The sequence below is a fragment of the Rattus rattus genome, chromosome 7 (genome assembly GCF_011064425.1).
Source record: "Rattus rattus isolate New Zealand chromosome 7, Rrattus_CSIRO_v1, whole genome shotgun sequence".
Lineage (NCBI taxonomy): Eukaryota > Metazoa > Chordata > Mammalia > Rodentia > Muridae > Rattus > Rattus rattus.
In genome coordinates this window covers 65,152,613-65,169,616 of record NC_046160.1, presented here as the reverse complement: position 1 = coordinate 65,169,616, position 17,004 = coordinate 65,152,613, and the positions used below count along the sequence as shown (strand labels likewise).

The window sequence follows — 17,004 nt, the reverse complement described above, 5'->3', positions numbered from 1 at the left end:
AAATATCCTTAAGATGGGTATCAAACACTTCCAGAAACTGGCAAGTGAACATGAATTTCCTAGGTGCATGTGTTAAAATAAACTTCTGGTTTTTTGTTTGTTTGAGACAGAATTTTGCTACACAGCTCAGGTAGGCCCAGAACTCACAAGGTCATCCCCTCTGTACATCCCAAGCTGGAGGCACTGCACATAACCTCATAAAACAAAATAAAACAAAACAAAATAAAATAGGTCTGAAGAGGAGGCTTAGGTGGTAGACTGGCTTATACAACCCTGAGAACCCAAGTCCAGACCTTCAGAACTTAAATTCTGGAGAGCAGCACATGTCTGTGATCCCAGCCCTGAGAAGCTTAAGACAGGATCCCTGTGCTGCCAGCCACTCTAGCTCAGTCAGTGAGCTCGAGGTTCAGAGAAAGACCCGTCTCAAAAAACAAACAAAGATGGGGAGTGAAAGGCGGATATGATCAGTACACTGCACACACGTATGATGTTCTCAAAGAATAAGTTAGAAGTCTATTTAAATACAAGAGCATCGAGGCTGACCTCTAGTCTTTGCGTGTACACACATACACACACACACACACTCTCTCTCTCTCTCTCTCTCTCTCTCTCTCTCTCTCTCTCTCTCTCTCTAGGAAAGGTGGCAGCATACCTAGGGCTGTATATAGCACAGTGGAGAGACTACTCTCAGGGCTTTAAGGAGAGAGGAGCAAGCAGAAGGACGTTAACCAAGTGGTCAAGTAAATTTGAAGTTTATTGGCTGACGGGACAGCTGCCATGCTGCAGCCCTGCTGTTCTGCAGAGGGAAGCAAGCTTACAGTCACCAAGTAAGACTGTGGCTCTCTGTTAAGAGAGACATTTTGTTTGTACAGAATTGTGTTTTCTCTTTAGGAACTCTGGGAGATAGGTAGTAGTGACGGTTTCCAGAAGGCTGCTGCTTCTGATGTCTTCTTGGCCTTCACATGGCTCAAACCTCGTCTTCGTCAGCTCTCCGACATCTTGTCAAGAATCAGTAGCGGGGCAAGAATTCTTGCTCTGTTAGTTTCCACAATGCAGCCATTTAACACCATCTCATCCAAAATGATGTGGACTTTGTCCAAATTAAACATTATCTACGTCACATTAAGGAAATCAGTTGGAGAATTTAGTAGATGTAAGTAGTGGCATGGCTTAGCCTGGTATAAGGAAACCTAACATGAGGTTTGCCTTAGATCCTTAGACATTACCTCCATACACATGTGCACACCTGTATTCATCTTGGCTAAGCAAGTGGGGTAGGCAGATAATGAAATGAAACAGCTACTCAGATTATGTTTGTGAGCATGTGTGCATGTGCTCGTGAGTGTGTGTGAGTATGTGTGTGTGAGTGTGTGTGCGTGTGCATGTACGAGTGTATGTATTTGTGCTTAGGATGGAACCCAGGCAAAGCTCTAGCACTGAGCCCCATCCCAGTGCAGAGTGGCACAGGGGGTAGAATGTTTAATGCCAGAGAACACAGCCGGTAACAGCTCAGCCTCAGTAATCGCATCAGTGCCTGTTGGAAGCTGGGGTTCCAGACGTTGTGATGAACGCCTTATCGTAAACTCCAGTCTTCTGCACAAGCCTCACTTTATTCAGACGTAAACAGTCCAAAGTCTGGCCAAAGTCACAGGGCAGGTACACGCCAGTCTGGGCTGGACTGCCTGCTCTGTTCCCTAGGCGTCTTACTCTCCAGGAGCCAGTCCCAGGCTCTACATACCCACAGCAAATGTCCTTCTCGGCCTGCAGCATCAGCTGTCTTCTCTGCCAGGCAGGAAAGAAGAAAGAAGTGGAAGCTGACTAAACTCCCCCAAGACCCAAGCTCTGAGCTTCACACATGGCCTCTCTCAAATTCTGAAGCCTTAACGTGGGGAAGTGTTCACTGGGAAGCTAGTCTCAGGCTGGAAGAGAGGGCGCTGGCAGTGGGGAACCAGAAAGCCCCAGACTCCCCGAGAATCCTTCCATCTGGGCATCTCACTGTGGAGCAAGGTGGTTGCCATGGTTGGATGTTTCTCAATTTTACATTTGAAACCTTAGGTTCTATTTTTAAGGAACTGTGTGAAAAGAAACAGCTGCCTCAGATGGAAAAACTTCATTTGACAAATAGGTGATTAGAAACACCAGTGAGCTTGTAATTAGTGAATATTTGCAAAACAAATCATTACCTGATGTTGGTCAATTCCTGATATTCAAAGTCTCTTGTACTTGTTCAGTGAAGTCTGTCTACAGAGACTGGGACAGCCTGTGAATGACTTCAGTTTCCATTAGACTCTGTTAACATCTCATTAAGTTCTGTGCAAATAGCCCTCTAGCAGAATAGAGGAGCCGATGGGAACTGTCCCTAAGTGACCCAGAAAGAAAAAACCCTTTGCTCTGATATACCTATTAATAATGTCTTCCAATTATATAGATGATTGCTTTGTCCTAGGCCAAAGTAGGACTGGAATGAAGTTAGGTTCAGCCCTGTTCATCAGAACCAGTGGCCAGAGTTTACAAGCTGAGACAAAATGAGAACCAGTCAAAGCGCTGGAGCCGGGAGTGGGTGCAGCTCAGTGGGCAGTGCTTGTCTAGCGCTTGTGATCCCAGTGCCCTCTGAACAAGGTGCAGAAATGCACTCCTGTAATCTCCACTCTTGGGAGGTGAGGACAGGAAGATCAGAAGTTCAAGGTCATTTCCCCATAGGACGCAAGCTAGACGTCTGCCTGGGGTAGATAACAGCTTGTCTGTGGAGTTCAGCAGCCCAGGTGGCTGAATGAAACAGACCCTTGGACTCGAGCACCGAGGGCAGTGGGCTTTACTACTTATTTTCCTGATCTCTGGATCAGGAAACCTCATCTGTTGTTTCACTGATCAAACTCTTACATCTTCAGCAAATAAACAGCTGTCGTTTGGATGTCCCCTTGAGCAACTGCCGGCTGCTCTAAAATTCGAGTCAGAACTTACTGCTGAATCACGCCAACCACGGGCACACGCACACTGCAAGGACAAGGTCCTTTGGCAAGCCTGACTTTCCCAGCCTCCTGGAAACACAAGTTAGTCAGTGAGGTCATGTACTGTGCACACATGACTGTCTGGCTATCTGTGTATCTGGCTCAAACCCTAATGATCACCCAGTTCTGCACCACGTGAGTAAACCTAGGCCAGTTCCCGATGGCTCCCTAAAGTCACATGCCTCCTTTAAAATAGGAATCCAGCTGTTGCTCGTATCTTGATTTGATTCATGAGCAACTTGTACACACGGGTGCAGCCAAAATTAGTGGCATTTGGGCCATATGCCAGGAACCAAGAAAGTGTCCTATATGCCAAGCCTGGATGCAGTAAACAGGCGAATACTTCAGCTCTGACATTTGGAACTGGAGGAAGCAAGAAGGAACTGGACCGTGATCCATTAATTCAAGCAACCAAGGAAAGAACTTCCTTCAGCCTGGGTTGAACATGACTGACCCTGAAAACCACATACAACTTTCCAAGAGCACATTTACTAAATCCCATGTCTCTCAAAACCATTGAGGACTGCTATGGAAGGCAAACTGTAATGGAACACTAGATGTGACCTACACAAGGAGCTGCTCTCCAGCTCCTAAAACTTACATGTTTATGTATATGTATATGTGTGTGTTATGTTTCATATATATATATATATATACATATATATACATATATATACACATATATATACTTCTTACATGTTTTATTTTCCTCAAGCCAGGATCTTAGGTAGTCTGACTGGCCTTGACCTTGCTATGGTAGTTGAAGATGGACTTGAACTCCTGACCCTTCTCCCCCTGCCTTCCCATCACTCATCCCTGCAGGATTTTAAATATGAACATGGCTGGTTAATCGTCTTTAACAAGTGAGAGAATGGAGCAAGCCAGGTTCAAATGGAATTTCAGAACAACTGCAAGGCATAGCCTGATATGACACCAAAATGGCTTCCTCTAGGAGCTGGAGAGATGACTCAACAACAGTTAAGGACACCCACATAGCAGTTCACAGCCATCTGTAACTCTAGGTCCAGGAGATGTGGCACCCTGTTCTCAACTCCTTTCTGTGTTAGGCACAGATGTGACACACAGAAATACATACAGACAAAACACATAAAATAGATCTAAAAGTATGAATGTAAGCTGTGGCTTTATCTGTATTTCTTTCTAGCTTGCTTTCCTGGGATTGAACCAGAGCCTTAGGAATGCTAGGCTAATGCTCTCCCCGTGAACCACACCCCAGCTCAGCGCTAGGACAAATGAGCCCTAACTCCTGGTGCTTCTTATAACTTGTTGTTACTACTTTTGACTAAAATAACCAAGACACGAGGGACAAAGTGAGTAGGGCAAGACAGAAGGTTTGGGAGAGATGGTAGGATATGGTACCTTGGAGCATCAGAGAACACACTGAAAGGTAAGAGCTGGAGGCGGTGGCTCACGGCATGATCCCAGCCAGCACTGAGGAGGACGCCGTGAGGCACTTATTCCTCATAAGGTGACTCAGGTCACTGAAGTGCTCAGTCTCAAGGGGACAGTTTGCTCACTGGACACCACTGCACCGAGGGGGTTCCACATACTGGAATGAAGCCAGAATTCCTGAACTGATTTTTTGTGCTTGGGTCATTTCTGTTTAAATCCCATCTGTCTGGTTTTGTAAGTCTCAGCAGGAAATAGGACAGAGTGTGGACTGAGGAGAAATGTAAAGGGTTTCTTATTTCTTAAAGCCCAGTGCAAAGAACCTCTCAGCCTTAAAGCCTTAAACAGCACAGAGAGGAAAGGGGCTTTCTGGGGCTGTAACACCCCACCTCTGTCACGACAGGACCCCAGGCCAGGCTGAGCCAGTACTCAAGTTTCTCTGGTTTGATTATCCCTTTGAAATAAGTGTGGCTTGCTCAATACAACGGGCAGTTAGTGGCAAGGCCAAAGTGGATCTTGAGCTTTTGAACTCCAGAAGTGTCTGCTAGCTCTTGTCGTTTACCTGGTGACTGCTTTTTCACTCTCCTGTCCAGTTAGAAGCAGATCTATTTTGAATTGCTTTCAATGGCTTAGTTAAGATACAATGCCATGGGGTGGAAAAGGTGGCTCAGTGGTTAACAGCACTGCTGCTCTTCCAGTAGACCTGGGTTCAACTCCCAGTCCCCACCTAGTGGCTTAAAACCATCTCTAACTCTAGTTCTGAGGGAATCTGATGTCCTCTTCTGGCCTCCAAGGGCACCAAGCACATACATGTACACGCACAACACCTCTACACAGTAAAAAAAATTAATTAAATAAAAAGATGGGCTGGAGAGATGGCTCAGCGGTTAAGAGGACTGACTGCTCTTCCAGAGGTCCTGAGTTCAAATCCCAGCAACCACATGGTGGCTCACAACCATCCGTAGTGAGATCTGATACCCTCTTCTGGTGTGTCTGAAGACAGCTACAGTGTACTCACATACATAAAATAAATAAATCTTTAAAAAAAAAAAAAAAGACAGACTAAAAAGCCCAATAGGATCCTAGGTTTAGGTCACTCACCACTAGGGGGCAATTACCTTTCCACAGATGACTTCGAAAGAGGTCTCCAATGAATTCATGATGGCTATTTCTCCAGACGACTGTGCTGATGCAGATATACTGATTCAAGCAGTGGCTTCACATAAACACATACATATATGAACTTCATATTATACTCAATTATACTCATATATGCTTTCTGCTGATATTATACATACATAAATAGCAATTATTTTAGATTTAAGATTGAAGTGTTCTCAAAAGCCATCTTTATTACTTTCAAATGACAGGCATATTTTAATAAAACATTTATCTTTTACTTTATGTGTGTTTGCATGAGTAGGTTTGTTTGTTTATTTATTTATTTATTTATTTATTTATTTATTTATTTATTTATTTATTATTTATATGTTTTTGAGATACTGTGTCTCACTGTGTAGCAATGGCTGGTCTGGAGCTCACAGAGATCTCCCTGTCTCTGCCTCCTGAGTACTGAGATCAAAGGTGTGCTCCCCCTTGTCCAGTCTCAGTGGGTTTATGTACACTACATGTATCTAAGGTCTAGAAGAGGGCCCTGAACTTCTGGATCTGCAGTGACAGGCAATTGTGAGCTGCCTGACTGACCTGGTTGTTCAGAGCCGAGCCCTGGTCCTCTCAGGAGCAGTCTGCACTCTGAACCACTGAGCTTTCTCTCTGGCCACAAAGCAGGCAGACATCTTAGAAGTCAATGTATTACACTTTTGGAGACTCCCAGAAAGCCTGGTGAGTGCCTGCCTCTATCTGGGGCCCTGGGTGTGTTTATTCTGTTATAAGGTGCTGGGTCCAAATCCAGGGCCAAGTACATGCTAGGAGGTGTTCTACCACTGGGCTGCATCCCAGTGTAAACAGACAGTTTGGATTTAAAAGAGAGAAAGAACTGTTTCTGCTCTAAATGAAATGAACACAAGCCAGACAATGTCTTTAACCCTTCAGCTCATCTCCCAGAATACCTCCTTCTGTTGATGAGCAGCTTTCTGGGAATTTATCCTGGAGGCCTGAAAGCTCAGTCTTTCTGAGAAAACCAAGCACTTCACCTGTGGGTGAAGAAAAATTAAAAAAAAAAACAAACCAATAATGTATTTTTATTTCATGTGCATTGGTGTTTTGCCTTCATGTATGTTTGTGAGAGTATCAGAAACTGGAACTAGGGTCATAGACAGTTGTGAGCTGCACATGAGTCCTGGGATTGAACTCAAGACCTCTAGAAGAGCAGTCAGTGCTCTTAACCACTGAGCCATCTCTCCTGCCCCATATAATAGTTATTTTTAAATACTACCACCTCAGTGCTGTTTTTGGAAAAAAGAAAAAGGAATCTTACAAAGCGCTATCTCTGGAAGGGAGGGCTAGGGAGTTCTGTGGCCCATGGCTGTGGCGCTGCCTTGGTAGAGTTGCAGATGAGTGTCCTGGATTTCGCCAGGTCATCCTCCAGCCTGACGACACTTACCTGACTACATCCTGAGTGTGCTTTTGCAACATACCAAGGAAAACTGTACAGAAAAAGGATACATCTAGTTCACTCTGAAAAAGAAAACAAGAACACACAATACATGGTGAGATGGCCCCAGATAGCACCGTCAGCTAACAGTCAAGGCCTGCCCTGCCTCCCAGCCTAGAAGCAGCCAGTCTGGCCCCTATGCCTGCTGGAGCCCAGAGTGGGAGCCAGAGCTGGAAACTGAGATAGGAAAAAAAGTGAAGGAAAAAAAGCTGCAGGGTAGAGGGAGAGCCAGGGTTGGTGGCTCATGCCTAGAATCTTGGGGCGCTAAGGCAGGAGGACTGCCACAAACTCAGGTCCTCCTGGGCTAACAGAGTCAGATCCTGTCTCAAAACTCCAGACAAGAACAAAAGCAAAGAGAAAGTATGGGGAGTTATAAAGTGTCAGAAGCCTGGGAATATGCCTTCTCTTTGCATCCACTGCAAAGAGACCTAATCTTAAGGAAGTTCAGGGGATGGTGATAGGACGGTCAGAGTGAAGTTATTATACAGTAACCCAAGAAACTATCAAGGGGGGCCTGGGGCCAGTAAACCAGAGCCACCAACAAACGGCGGTGTGGACGTCTAATTACTAGCGAGCGGCCAAGTAGAATGCAGGTTACCTACCAACTACTATGCAAGCTGGGAGACGTGGCCCAGGGCACAGTGTGTACCTGACATTTTTAATGCCCTAGGGTTGATTCCATACCACAAAATTAAATAAAATTAAAAAGGGGTATGTAAGCAGTCCTCTGTATTCATTAATCCCATATCCATTAATTCAACTAAGCACTCTGTGAAACACTTGTGCTGAACATACACACTTTACACTCTGCCATGGTTTCTTAGGAGTAAGAGCTGCTCATCTACCCTGTGCTAGGTGCTAACAGTAACTTAGATGAGTTAGCATGTGTGAGCTATCTGCCGACACCAACCACTGTATGCAAGGGACTTAAGCTTGGAGACATTTGGTGCCCACAGCGTTGTGGTGGGGCCTAGAACTCATCTCCCAGCAGTGTCCGTATAATCCTATAGACAGATGTATAGAGAGGTGCCCTGTTTCAGTGTTACAGGTGGGTGCATTAGATCTAAAGAGCATGTACCTCAACAGATGCCCCTGAATGATGGGCCAGCTGACGGTCTTCCACCCGCTGTGAAAGATTCCTATTGGAAGATCACTTTGAGGTTCACAGTAAAACTGAGGTGAAGGGACAGAACTATCTCACATGCACGGCCTGCCTGGGTCTTTCCTCACAGTGAGGGTCTTTGTTACTTTTCTGCTTACAGGTCACATCCAGAGACCACATTGGGCTACTCTGGCGGTGTACAATCTGAGTCTTGACAAACAGATTAACGTGCGAACCCATCCTCTTTGTTTTCCTGCTTCTCTGTACTGATTTTTTTGTCAATAAAGTAGTTGTGCAGAGGGAACAGGAAGTGGAAATGAGATCATACGTGATAGGGAGGGACAGGAAGCCCTGCTGCCTCTCTCAAAGCAGCAATGCTCACTGGGAATCTCCAGAAACTAAGCCGTTTGGCTTTTGTTTTTGAAAGTGTGACACTGAGACGCTTTTCTTGGTGCAACAGCATGAAATGCATTCCAAATTTAAGCTGCTGAAACTCTCTAAGATAAAAATATCCCAGAAAGGATGCTCAAAGCTCACAAAGCTAAAAATAAGTCTTAGCTGACAGGGCACCCTCGGCCAGCGCTGGGGCCTTGTTTCTTCCTCATGCTCTTCCTTCTTCCTGCTGCTCTGATCTGGTTAGGTCCTGACAGGTCGTCCCCAGCACACAGGCCCTGTACTGTCACCTGGGTTAAGTTAAATCCAACTCTTGGCTTTTGTGGTTCATGCAGTCACTGGCTCTCTCCCTTAGACTACAGCTGGAATCCTACATGTGCTGTTTGTTTTTAGTAACTGGATATAATGATAACTTAAAAACCTTGCAGCAACAGTGTGTCTGAGTCTCCTTTTTTGTCCTCCCTGCTTTTGGAAATTATATTCTTTCTGGGCAAGTGCCACTTGAAAGTGGCTACCTGGAGTATCACAGACCCTGGCTTGCCTCAAATCTATTCTAACACGAGAGTTATCTCCTGAAGGAGCAGGCCCCAGGGCTGTGCTGATAATATGGCCACCACCAGCCCAATGTGAATTTATACTGAAACTCATTACAATGCAATAAAGTTCCAACTTCCTAGTCACACACAGTGCACTGTATGTGCTCAGAGCTGCCCACAGTATTTCTAGTATTGGAGGTCATAGACACTGCTTACCCACGATTCTCTGAATTCTACACAATCAACACAGACAGGTTTGATTCTCTATCCCAGCATGTCCAGTCTTGGAAATCACCTGACCTCCTCTCTATTTCCAGCGCAGGGTGGGCACCCACCCCTTGGAGATGCATGCCTAGTCACGCCATAGGCCAGCAGCCATCTTTCAAATTCCATCACTTGAAGTAGGAAATGGCTGACAGGCCTGATGTATTAAGGTTACCTTAATGCTCCTAAACTTCCACATATACCAGGATCACCAGAAGGCCTAGTAAAACCAGACTGAGGAACATAGGCAGAGTTTCTGATCCTGTGGCATGGGGTGGAGCCCAGAGCTTGGATTTCTAGCAAGTTCTCAGTTTATACTGCTGTTCAAGGTGCCAGACTCTGGGGCCACTGTACTGAGGCAATGAACTGTCTGGTTCCCCATGAAGAGCTTCTAAAATTCATCCCAGCCCATGGAAATTGGAGTAAAGACATAATACCTTCCTTGTTCTTTTTGAGACAGGGTCATGTGTTGTCGTCTAACCCACATGCAATCAAGAAAGACCTAGAACTCTCCAATCCTCTCGCCTCTCTCTACCTCTCACATACCTCAGAAGACATAGCTTCTAATTATGAGTGTGGCCTTTTGGTATTGCTAATTATGGAGCAGTGTCCACTCACTGCCACAGGGAGCAGCAGCACCGATCAGTTCCTTCCTAATCTTTTTATATAAAGACAGAATGAGATAAACAAATTTGAGAAACAGTAAGTTAGGGATATACTTTAGCTGGTAGAGTACTTGCTCAGTAAGCACAAAGCCTTCAGTACTGTGCCAACTGGGTGTGTAGTATGCGTCTAAAACCCAGGACTAGAGGGGTAGAGGCAGGAGGAAATCTGAAGTTCAAGAATACCTGGTACGGTGGTTTGAATATGCATGACCGTGGGAAATGACACTATTAGGAAGTATGGCCTTATTGGAGGAGGTGTGGTCTTGTTGGAGGAAGTGTATCACTGTGGTGGGGGGCGCTTTGAGGTCTCATATATGTGCTCAAGTCTGGCCAGTGTGATCCAGCCCCTTCTCCTGGTGGCCTACAGAAAACAGTCTTTTCTTGGGTAGCCTTTCGATCAAGATGTAGAACTCTTGGCTCCTTCTCCAGCACCATGCCTGCCTGCAAGTTACCACACTTCCAGCAAAGATGATGATAGACCAAACCTCTGAAACTGTAAGCTAGCCCCAATTAAATGTTTCCCATTACAAGAGTTGCCTTGGGCTGGAGAGATGGCTCAGCGGTTAAGAGCACCCGACTGCTCTTCCAGAGGTCATGAGTTCAATTCCCAGCAACCACATGGTGGCTCACAGCCATCTGTAAAGAGATCCGATGCCCTCTTCTGGTGTATCTGAAGACAGCTACAGTGTACTTAAATATAATAAATAAAAAAAAAAAAAAAAAAAAAGAACCAAAAAAAAAAAAGAGTTGCCTTGGTCACGGTGTCTCTTTAGCATCAAACCTTAACCAAACAACCTGGGATACTGGAGGCACTGTAGTTGGTGTTGGTAATAATACCAACCATCTCTCCTGATTCTTGTTTAAAAAATGGCTTCATTTCCAACTTGCTGTAGCGCTACATTAGTCAGGACAGCATGACACTCACAACGCTATGTTCAATGGGATAGAAATGAAAGACCAGGTTGTTTGCTGAGAAGGGGTCTCCTGCATCGCAAGCTGGCCTTGAACTTTCTACGCAGCTGATGGCCCTGAACTCGCTGTCTTCCTGCCTCAGCCTCATACGTGTACCACCATGCCTGGCTCAGTCCTTACTTACGAGCAGTTGCTTCATAGTAAGAAGCTAAGACAGTCATGGATGGAGAAGGGCAGTTATTTCAACAACTGCTTCTGAGATAATAGATCTCAACATACAAAAACATAAACGATGCCTCATGCTTTAATTCCAGCCTTTAGGAAGCAGACACAGGAGGACTATGAGTTCAAGGCCAGCTTGGAGCTACATATCCCTCCAAACTAAAATATGAACAAAATAAATCAAGATGATCTATAACATACAATGTAAGAAAACATTATTTAAAATGGATCAAAAAAAATAAAATGGATCAGAGACAAATTTAGATTCTAAAATCATAAAACACTAGGAAGAAAACAAGGGGGTGAATCTAAACACAACAGTAAAACACAAGCAACAGGAAAAATCATTGTCTTAGGGTCTCCATTGCTCTAAAAAGACACCATGACCAAGGCAACTCTTATAAAGGCAAATATTTAATTGGGGCTGGCTTACAGGTTCAGAGGGTTAGTCCAGTGCCCTCAGCAGAAAACATGGCAGTGTGCAGACAGGCATGGTCCTGGAGAAGGAGCTGAAAGTTCTACATATTTATCCAAGGGCTGAAGAAGGAGACTGTCTTCCAGGCAGCTAGGAGGAGTGTCTCAAAGCCCACAACCACCATGACTCACTTCCTCCAACAAGGCCACACCTACTCTAAAAGGCCACAACTCCTAATAGTGCTATTTCCTGGGTCAACCGTATTCAAACCACCACAACCAACTGGTTGTCATTAATAAATCTTTAGTGCAATTAAAAACTGACATTTTTCCAAAGGTTGGCCTCTAATTCACTTCATACTAAGTAAGATGGCATGGTGGTGCCTGCCTTTAATACCAGTGCTTTTGAGGCAGAGGTAGGCCAATCTGTGTGAGTTTGAGTCTAACCTGGTCTACATATTGAGTTCCAGGCCAGCCAAGGCTACATAATGAGATCATATATCAGAAAAGAAAAATGAAAGGAAAACAAAGAAAGAAAAGACAGACAGGTTAAGATTTGGTGAGGATAAATCATTCATATCAGAAAAATTAGAACACATTGCTAATAGGAATTTAAACAATGTGAGTACTAGAAACCTGCTTGCCAGATAATAAAAATATTAAATGTGAAGGTATCATAGTATCCAGAAATTTTCCTCCCTGGCATATAACCAAGAGAATTCCACTTAATTAATTAATTTATTAAAGATGAGGCTTCGGTATGTGGCTCTGGCTAGCTTGTTTGTATTTGGTGGTATGTTTTGGTTTTTGAGACAAGGTTTCTGTATAGCCCTGGCTGTCCTGGAACCCCCTTTGTAGACCATGCTAGCTTCAGACTCAGGGATTTACTAGCCTCTGCCCCCTGAGTGCTAGGATTAAAGGGCTGCACCACCATACCAAGATTTTTTTCTTTTAGAACTTAAATAAAAAAAGGATCTCTTTGAAAATCTGACAAAAATGTTCATAAAAGCACTGTTCTATTCATAATAGTCCCAAAATAAAAATAAGTTGAATGCACATCAGTGACAAATGGATTAAAAATTGTGGCATGTCCACACAACACTGATAATGCTACCACACTGATGTACCCTGAAAATACTGTGCTAAGAAAGAGGCAAACTGGAGAATCCCATAACATGGAACTCCATTCCTGTGACGAATCTAGGGCAGAGCAGTCTCTAGAGCAAATCGGTGGTTACCTAGGGCCTGGAGTAAGGTGAGGGGACTTATGGGGGAAATGCCAATGAATATGCTTATCTGTCATGTGACATGACTTCCTTAAAGTGACAGTGGTGATAGCTGTAAGACTGTAAATACTAAAACATGATTATATACATTAAATGGGAAAATTTATGGTATATGAATTACATTGCAATATTGCTGTTAATGTTTTTAAAAAAGGATGGCTGGAAAGTATATTCCTGAAGGGAAGTTGACTTTAGACCAAAAAAAATCAAAGATTTAGGTAGAACTTACTCTCCTTTTATCTTACATGTTACAGGTGTTTTGTCTGCATGCATGACTGTGGTGTACCTCATCTGTACTACATGTGTGCCTGGTCCCCATGGAGGCCAGAAAAGGGAGGGCATCAGGTCCGCTGGAACTGGAGTAGCCTCCATGAGTGTTCGGGGAACTAGAACCCACGTCTTCTGCAAGAACGTGTGGTCTTAACCTCTGAGCCATCTCTCTAGTATCATGCCCCTGCCCCAGCCCCTGACCCTTTTTCTTTTGTGACAGTCTTCTTGGAAAGGCTGGTCTTGAATTTGCTCTGTGATCAAGGATAGTCTTGAAGTCCTGATCCTTGTGTCCCACCTCCTAAGTGCTGATTACACAGATGTGAACTGCCATGCCCAGCTTGGAAATGATTTGTTGTTGTTGTTTTTCAAGACAGGGTTTCTCTGTGTATCCCTGGCTGTCCTAAAACTCACTCTGTAGACCAAACTGGCCTTGAACTCAGAGAGTCACCTGCCTTTTCTTCCAGAGTGCTGGGATTCAAGGCATGTGCCACCACCATCTGGCTGGAAATGATTCTTTAGGTAAAAAGGGTTCTCTTAGGAAAGAAAGCCAAAGGAATGTAAAATCAGCAAGTTAGAGGGAAAATGTCCTGATGGACAGACAATAAAGTGCTCAGAGAGACTTGGTCTTCCAAGAGTCACTTTGTGCTGCTTATGTTTTGTCAACTTGACATAAGCCAGAATTATCTGGGAAGAAGAACTTCAATTGAGAAAATGCTTCCATTTTCAGCAATCCTTTATTGCATTTTCTTGATTGATGATTGATGACTGATGTAGGAATGCCAGTCTAGAGGGTGTGTGTGTGTGTGTGTGTGTGTGTGTGTGTGTGTGTGTGTGTGTGTACCTGCCATCCTTGGGCACGTGGTCCTGAGCTGTATAAAAAAATCAGGCTGAGCAAGTCACAGGGAGCAAGCCAGTCAGCAGCATCCCTCCATGGCCTCTGCTTCACTTCCTGCCTCAAGGGTCCTGCCCGAAGTTCCTGTCCTGGCTTCCCTCAGTCATGCATTGTAACCTGAGCGTTGTAAGCTCCCCAAGTTGCTTAGTGTTTATTACAGCAATAGAAGCAAACAAAAATAGTCTTCTTTGTGAAGATCTAATGCACACACTGGTCTGTAAAACCTATGATGAGCAAGAAGGGATGGTAATACACAGCATTTATTTTAGCCTTCGCATGTTAATTATATTAACACATAATATTAACGTGCACCCAGATAACTCAATTTCTAGAAAACTGGTTAAGACTTACCACTCTGCTGAAGTACTCATCTAAAACTTCCACGAAATTGTGTATGAATTCATAGATAGCCATCTCATTCTGAAATAAAAGAAAAGTGTAATTAATTTTATCATGCCTTCAGGTTAAAAAATGCCCAGTGGCTTCCACAGTTGTGGAGCCGCATCCCAGCTGCTGATGCGCAAAGCAGCCAGCGCCTGCTCCTGTGGGGACAGTGCCGTGGCTAAGGATGGGCTCGGCTGGTGGACTCCTTGCATAGGACATTGCCCAGCACCGTGAAGCCCTCCGTCTTCCCCAGCACCACATGAACTGCGTGGGTGCTTCAGGCCTGTAGTCCCGGCGGCCTGGTCTACATGAGACATGGCTTAAAATAGGGAAGAAAGGAAAAGAAAAGAAACAAGAATACAGATGCTGATTAATGAAGAAACCCTTAACTACTTAGACTCTTTCAAGCCATGATGAATCTGGGCAAACTGAAACTTCAGAGCATAGATTAGAGCCATGAGCTCCACTCCTGACCTTAACAAACTTCTGGAAGGACTCGCAGGTTCCTCACGGTTGTTACTTTATATCTGTAAGGATGGAGAAATGGCTTCGAAGTGATTCGAGGATAAAACAGACTACTGAGACTTCAAAGTTTCTTAGGTACAAACCCTTTTCCATGGACTGCATGGCCACAGGTGCTGGCCTGTCTTTCTAACAAGGCGAGCCACAGCTGAGGGGATGTGAGCACAGCACAGCCTCACTTATATTTTGCTGTGACTTCTTTTTTTTTTTTTTTTTTCCGGAGCTGGGGACTGAACCCAGGGCCTTGCGCTTCCTAGGCAAGCGCTCTACCACTGAGCTAAATCCCCAACCCCTTGCTGTGACTTCTGACATGGCTGTCATGCCTTTTTTCCCCACATGTGTGGAGTGTGCACATGAGTATACATTAGTTATGTGTATACACACATCTGTGTGTACACGTAAAGGTCCAGAGTTAACTTTTGATGTCTCCCTCAGCTATTCCACACTTTACTGAGGTAGGATCAGCTTACCTCAGGATACCATCTCTGTCTCATGAATGCTAACTTTACAGGTTGGCCGCCATGGGTGGTATATAGGTTGTGGGTAATTCACACCCTGGTTTTCAACCTATGGTTGACAAGTGCTTAGTTCACTGAGTCCTAGCCTAAATTTAATATGACTGTCAGGCTCCTGTGTGAGCTGCCCCCCTGTGTAACAGGACAAGAGGAGGGCATCAGCATGACTTATGGAAAGGAAGTAGTTCTTGGTAGGTTTGGTGGCCCATATGTAGTCCCAGCAACTCGAGGCTGAGCCGAGAAGATTGAGCCTCCAGGTGTGACGCCAGCCTGGGAAACATAGCAAGAGGTTGCCACAACAAAACACAACACAGCAAAACGACAACAAAACCCCTCACACAAAAAGGTCAAGCAAGATGGCTCAGAGGGTAAGGGCACTTGTCACCAAGCCTGATGACCCGATTTGCTCCCCAGGACACACATGGTAAAAAGAGAGAATCAGTTCTTGTGAGTTGTCCTCTGACCTCCGCATATATTCTGTGGCACAAATAAGTAAAATGTAATAAAACAGTTGAGCGTGGTGGTATAGGCCTTTAATCCCATCAGGAGACAGAGCCAGCCAGATCTCTACAAGTTCGAGGCAGTCTGGTCTTTGTAAAACTCCAGGTCTTCTAAGGCTACCCAGTGAGACTGACTCTAAATAAATAGCTAGACAGATAAATAAATAAATAAATAAATAACTCACTCACTCACTCACTCAAACAAGTGAGAGAGAAAGAGAAAGAGAGAGAGAGAGACAGAGACAGAGACAGAGAGACAGAGAGACAGAAAGAGAGAGGGAGACAGAGAGACAGAGAGAGAGACAGAGAGAAGAGAGACCAAAACCAACAACAATCCATACACATAGAAAGGAAGGCATTTTGTAATTCTTGGCCTCTCTCACTGTAACCTGTTCACCTAGACCAGGAAGCATCTAGAGTTTTCTCTTCCATGCAGATTTTTCAGCTCACTGAGACTCAGACACTCTGAAAGAGGCTTGCTAGCTCTTGGGGAGCGAGTAGGAGAGAAACTTCAACTTAACAAGAATAAAAGTCTTGCATCTTCCAAGGCCTTTCCAGCATCTTACCTCCGTGTCATTAACTCCAACCACAACAAAGAGAGCTGCGTATTGCCGGTAGATCAATTTGAAATCCTTGTATTCAATGAACGAGCACTGGATGAAAGACAAATAGATGTTAATGTCTGCTTGACAGAGAAGTCTTCAAACAGCATGCAGAATTCCTAGGTTGGGTTTTGAGTACCTAGAAACTTAAGTTCTTAAACATTAAAATGTTTGAGGACATCCAGTGGGTTATTGGAAGCATCACCAGGAGGAAAAGTAAATTGAAAAAAGTCCTAGAAAGAGTGATGCATGGGTTCCCCCTTCTGCCTCTTTTTTGATCCTTGACTCCCCGTGGAGCTCAGCAGGGCTAATGTGTAACGAGTAGTTGAAAGCGCTTGGAGGAGAAGGTGCACAGACATGCTCACCGGCTTCTTTCTAGCTTTCCATGAATTCCTGGGAGCAATGAGACCTGCTCAGTTCTGTGCTGTTTAAGAGTCATGGGGAACCACACAAGGAATCTCATCTAACATCATCCATCCATCATCTACCTAAT

At 44.5% G+C, this 17,004-nt stretch overlaps 1 protein-coding gene across 1 annotated transcript in view; it reads right to left on the bottom strand.

Moving 5' to 3' along the window:
* Positions 1–729: 729 nt before the first annotated feature.
* Ap4s1 (adaptor related protein complex 4 subunit sigma 1) overlaps positions 730–17,004 on the bottom strand; it is a 42,856-nt gene continuing 26,581 nt past the window's right edge. Inside the window, exons 3-6 of the mRNA XM_032907718.1 lie at positions 16,476–16,562; positions 14,340–14,408; positions 7,044–7,055; positions 730–1,112 (exon numbers count right to left, since the gene is read on the bottom strand). Coding sequence (XP_032763609.1) covers positions 984–1,112; positions 7,044–7,055; positions 14,340–14,408; positions 16,476–16,562 — 297 coding nt within the window. The 3' untranslated portion in view covers positions 730–983. The remainder of the gene's footprint in view (positions 1,113–7,043; positions 7,056–14,339; positions 14,409–16,475; positions 16,563–17,004) is intronic.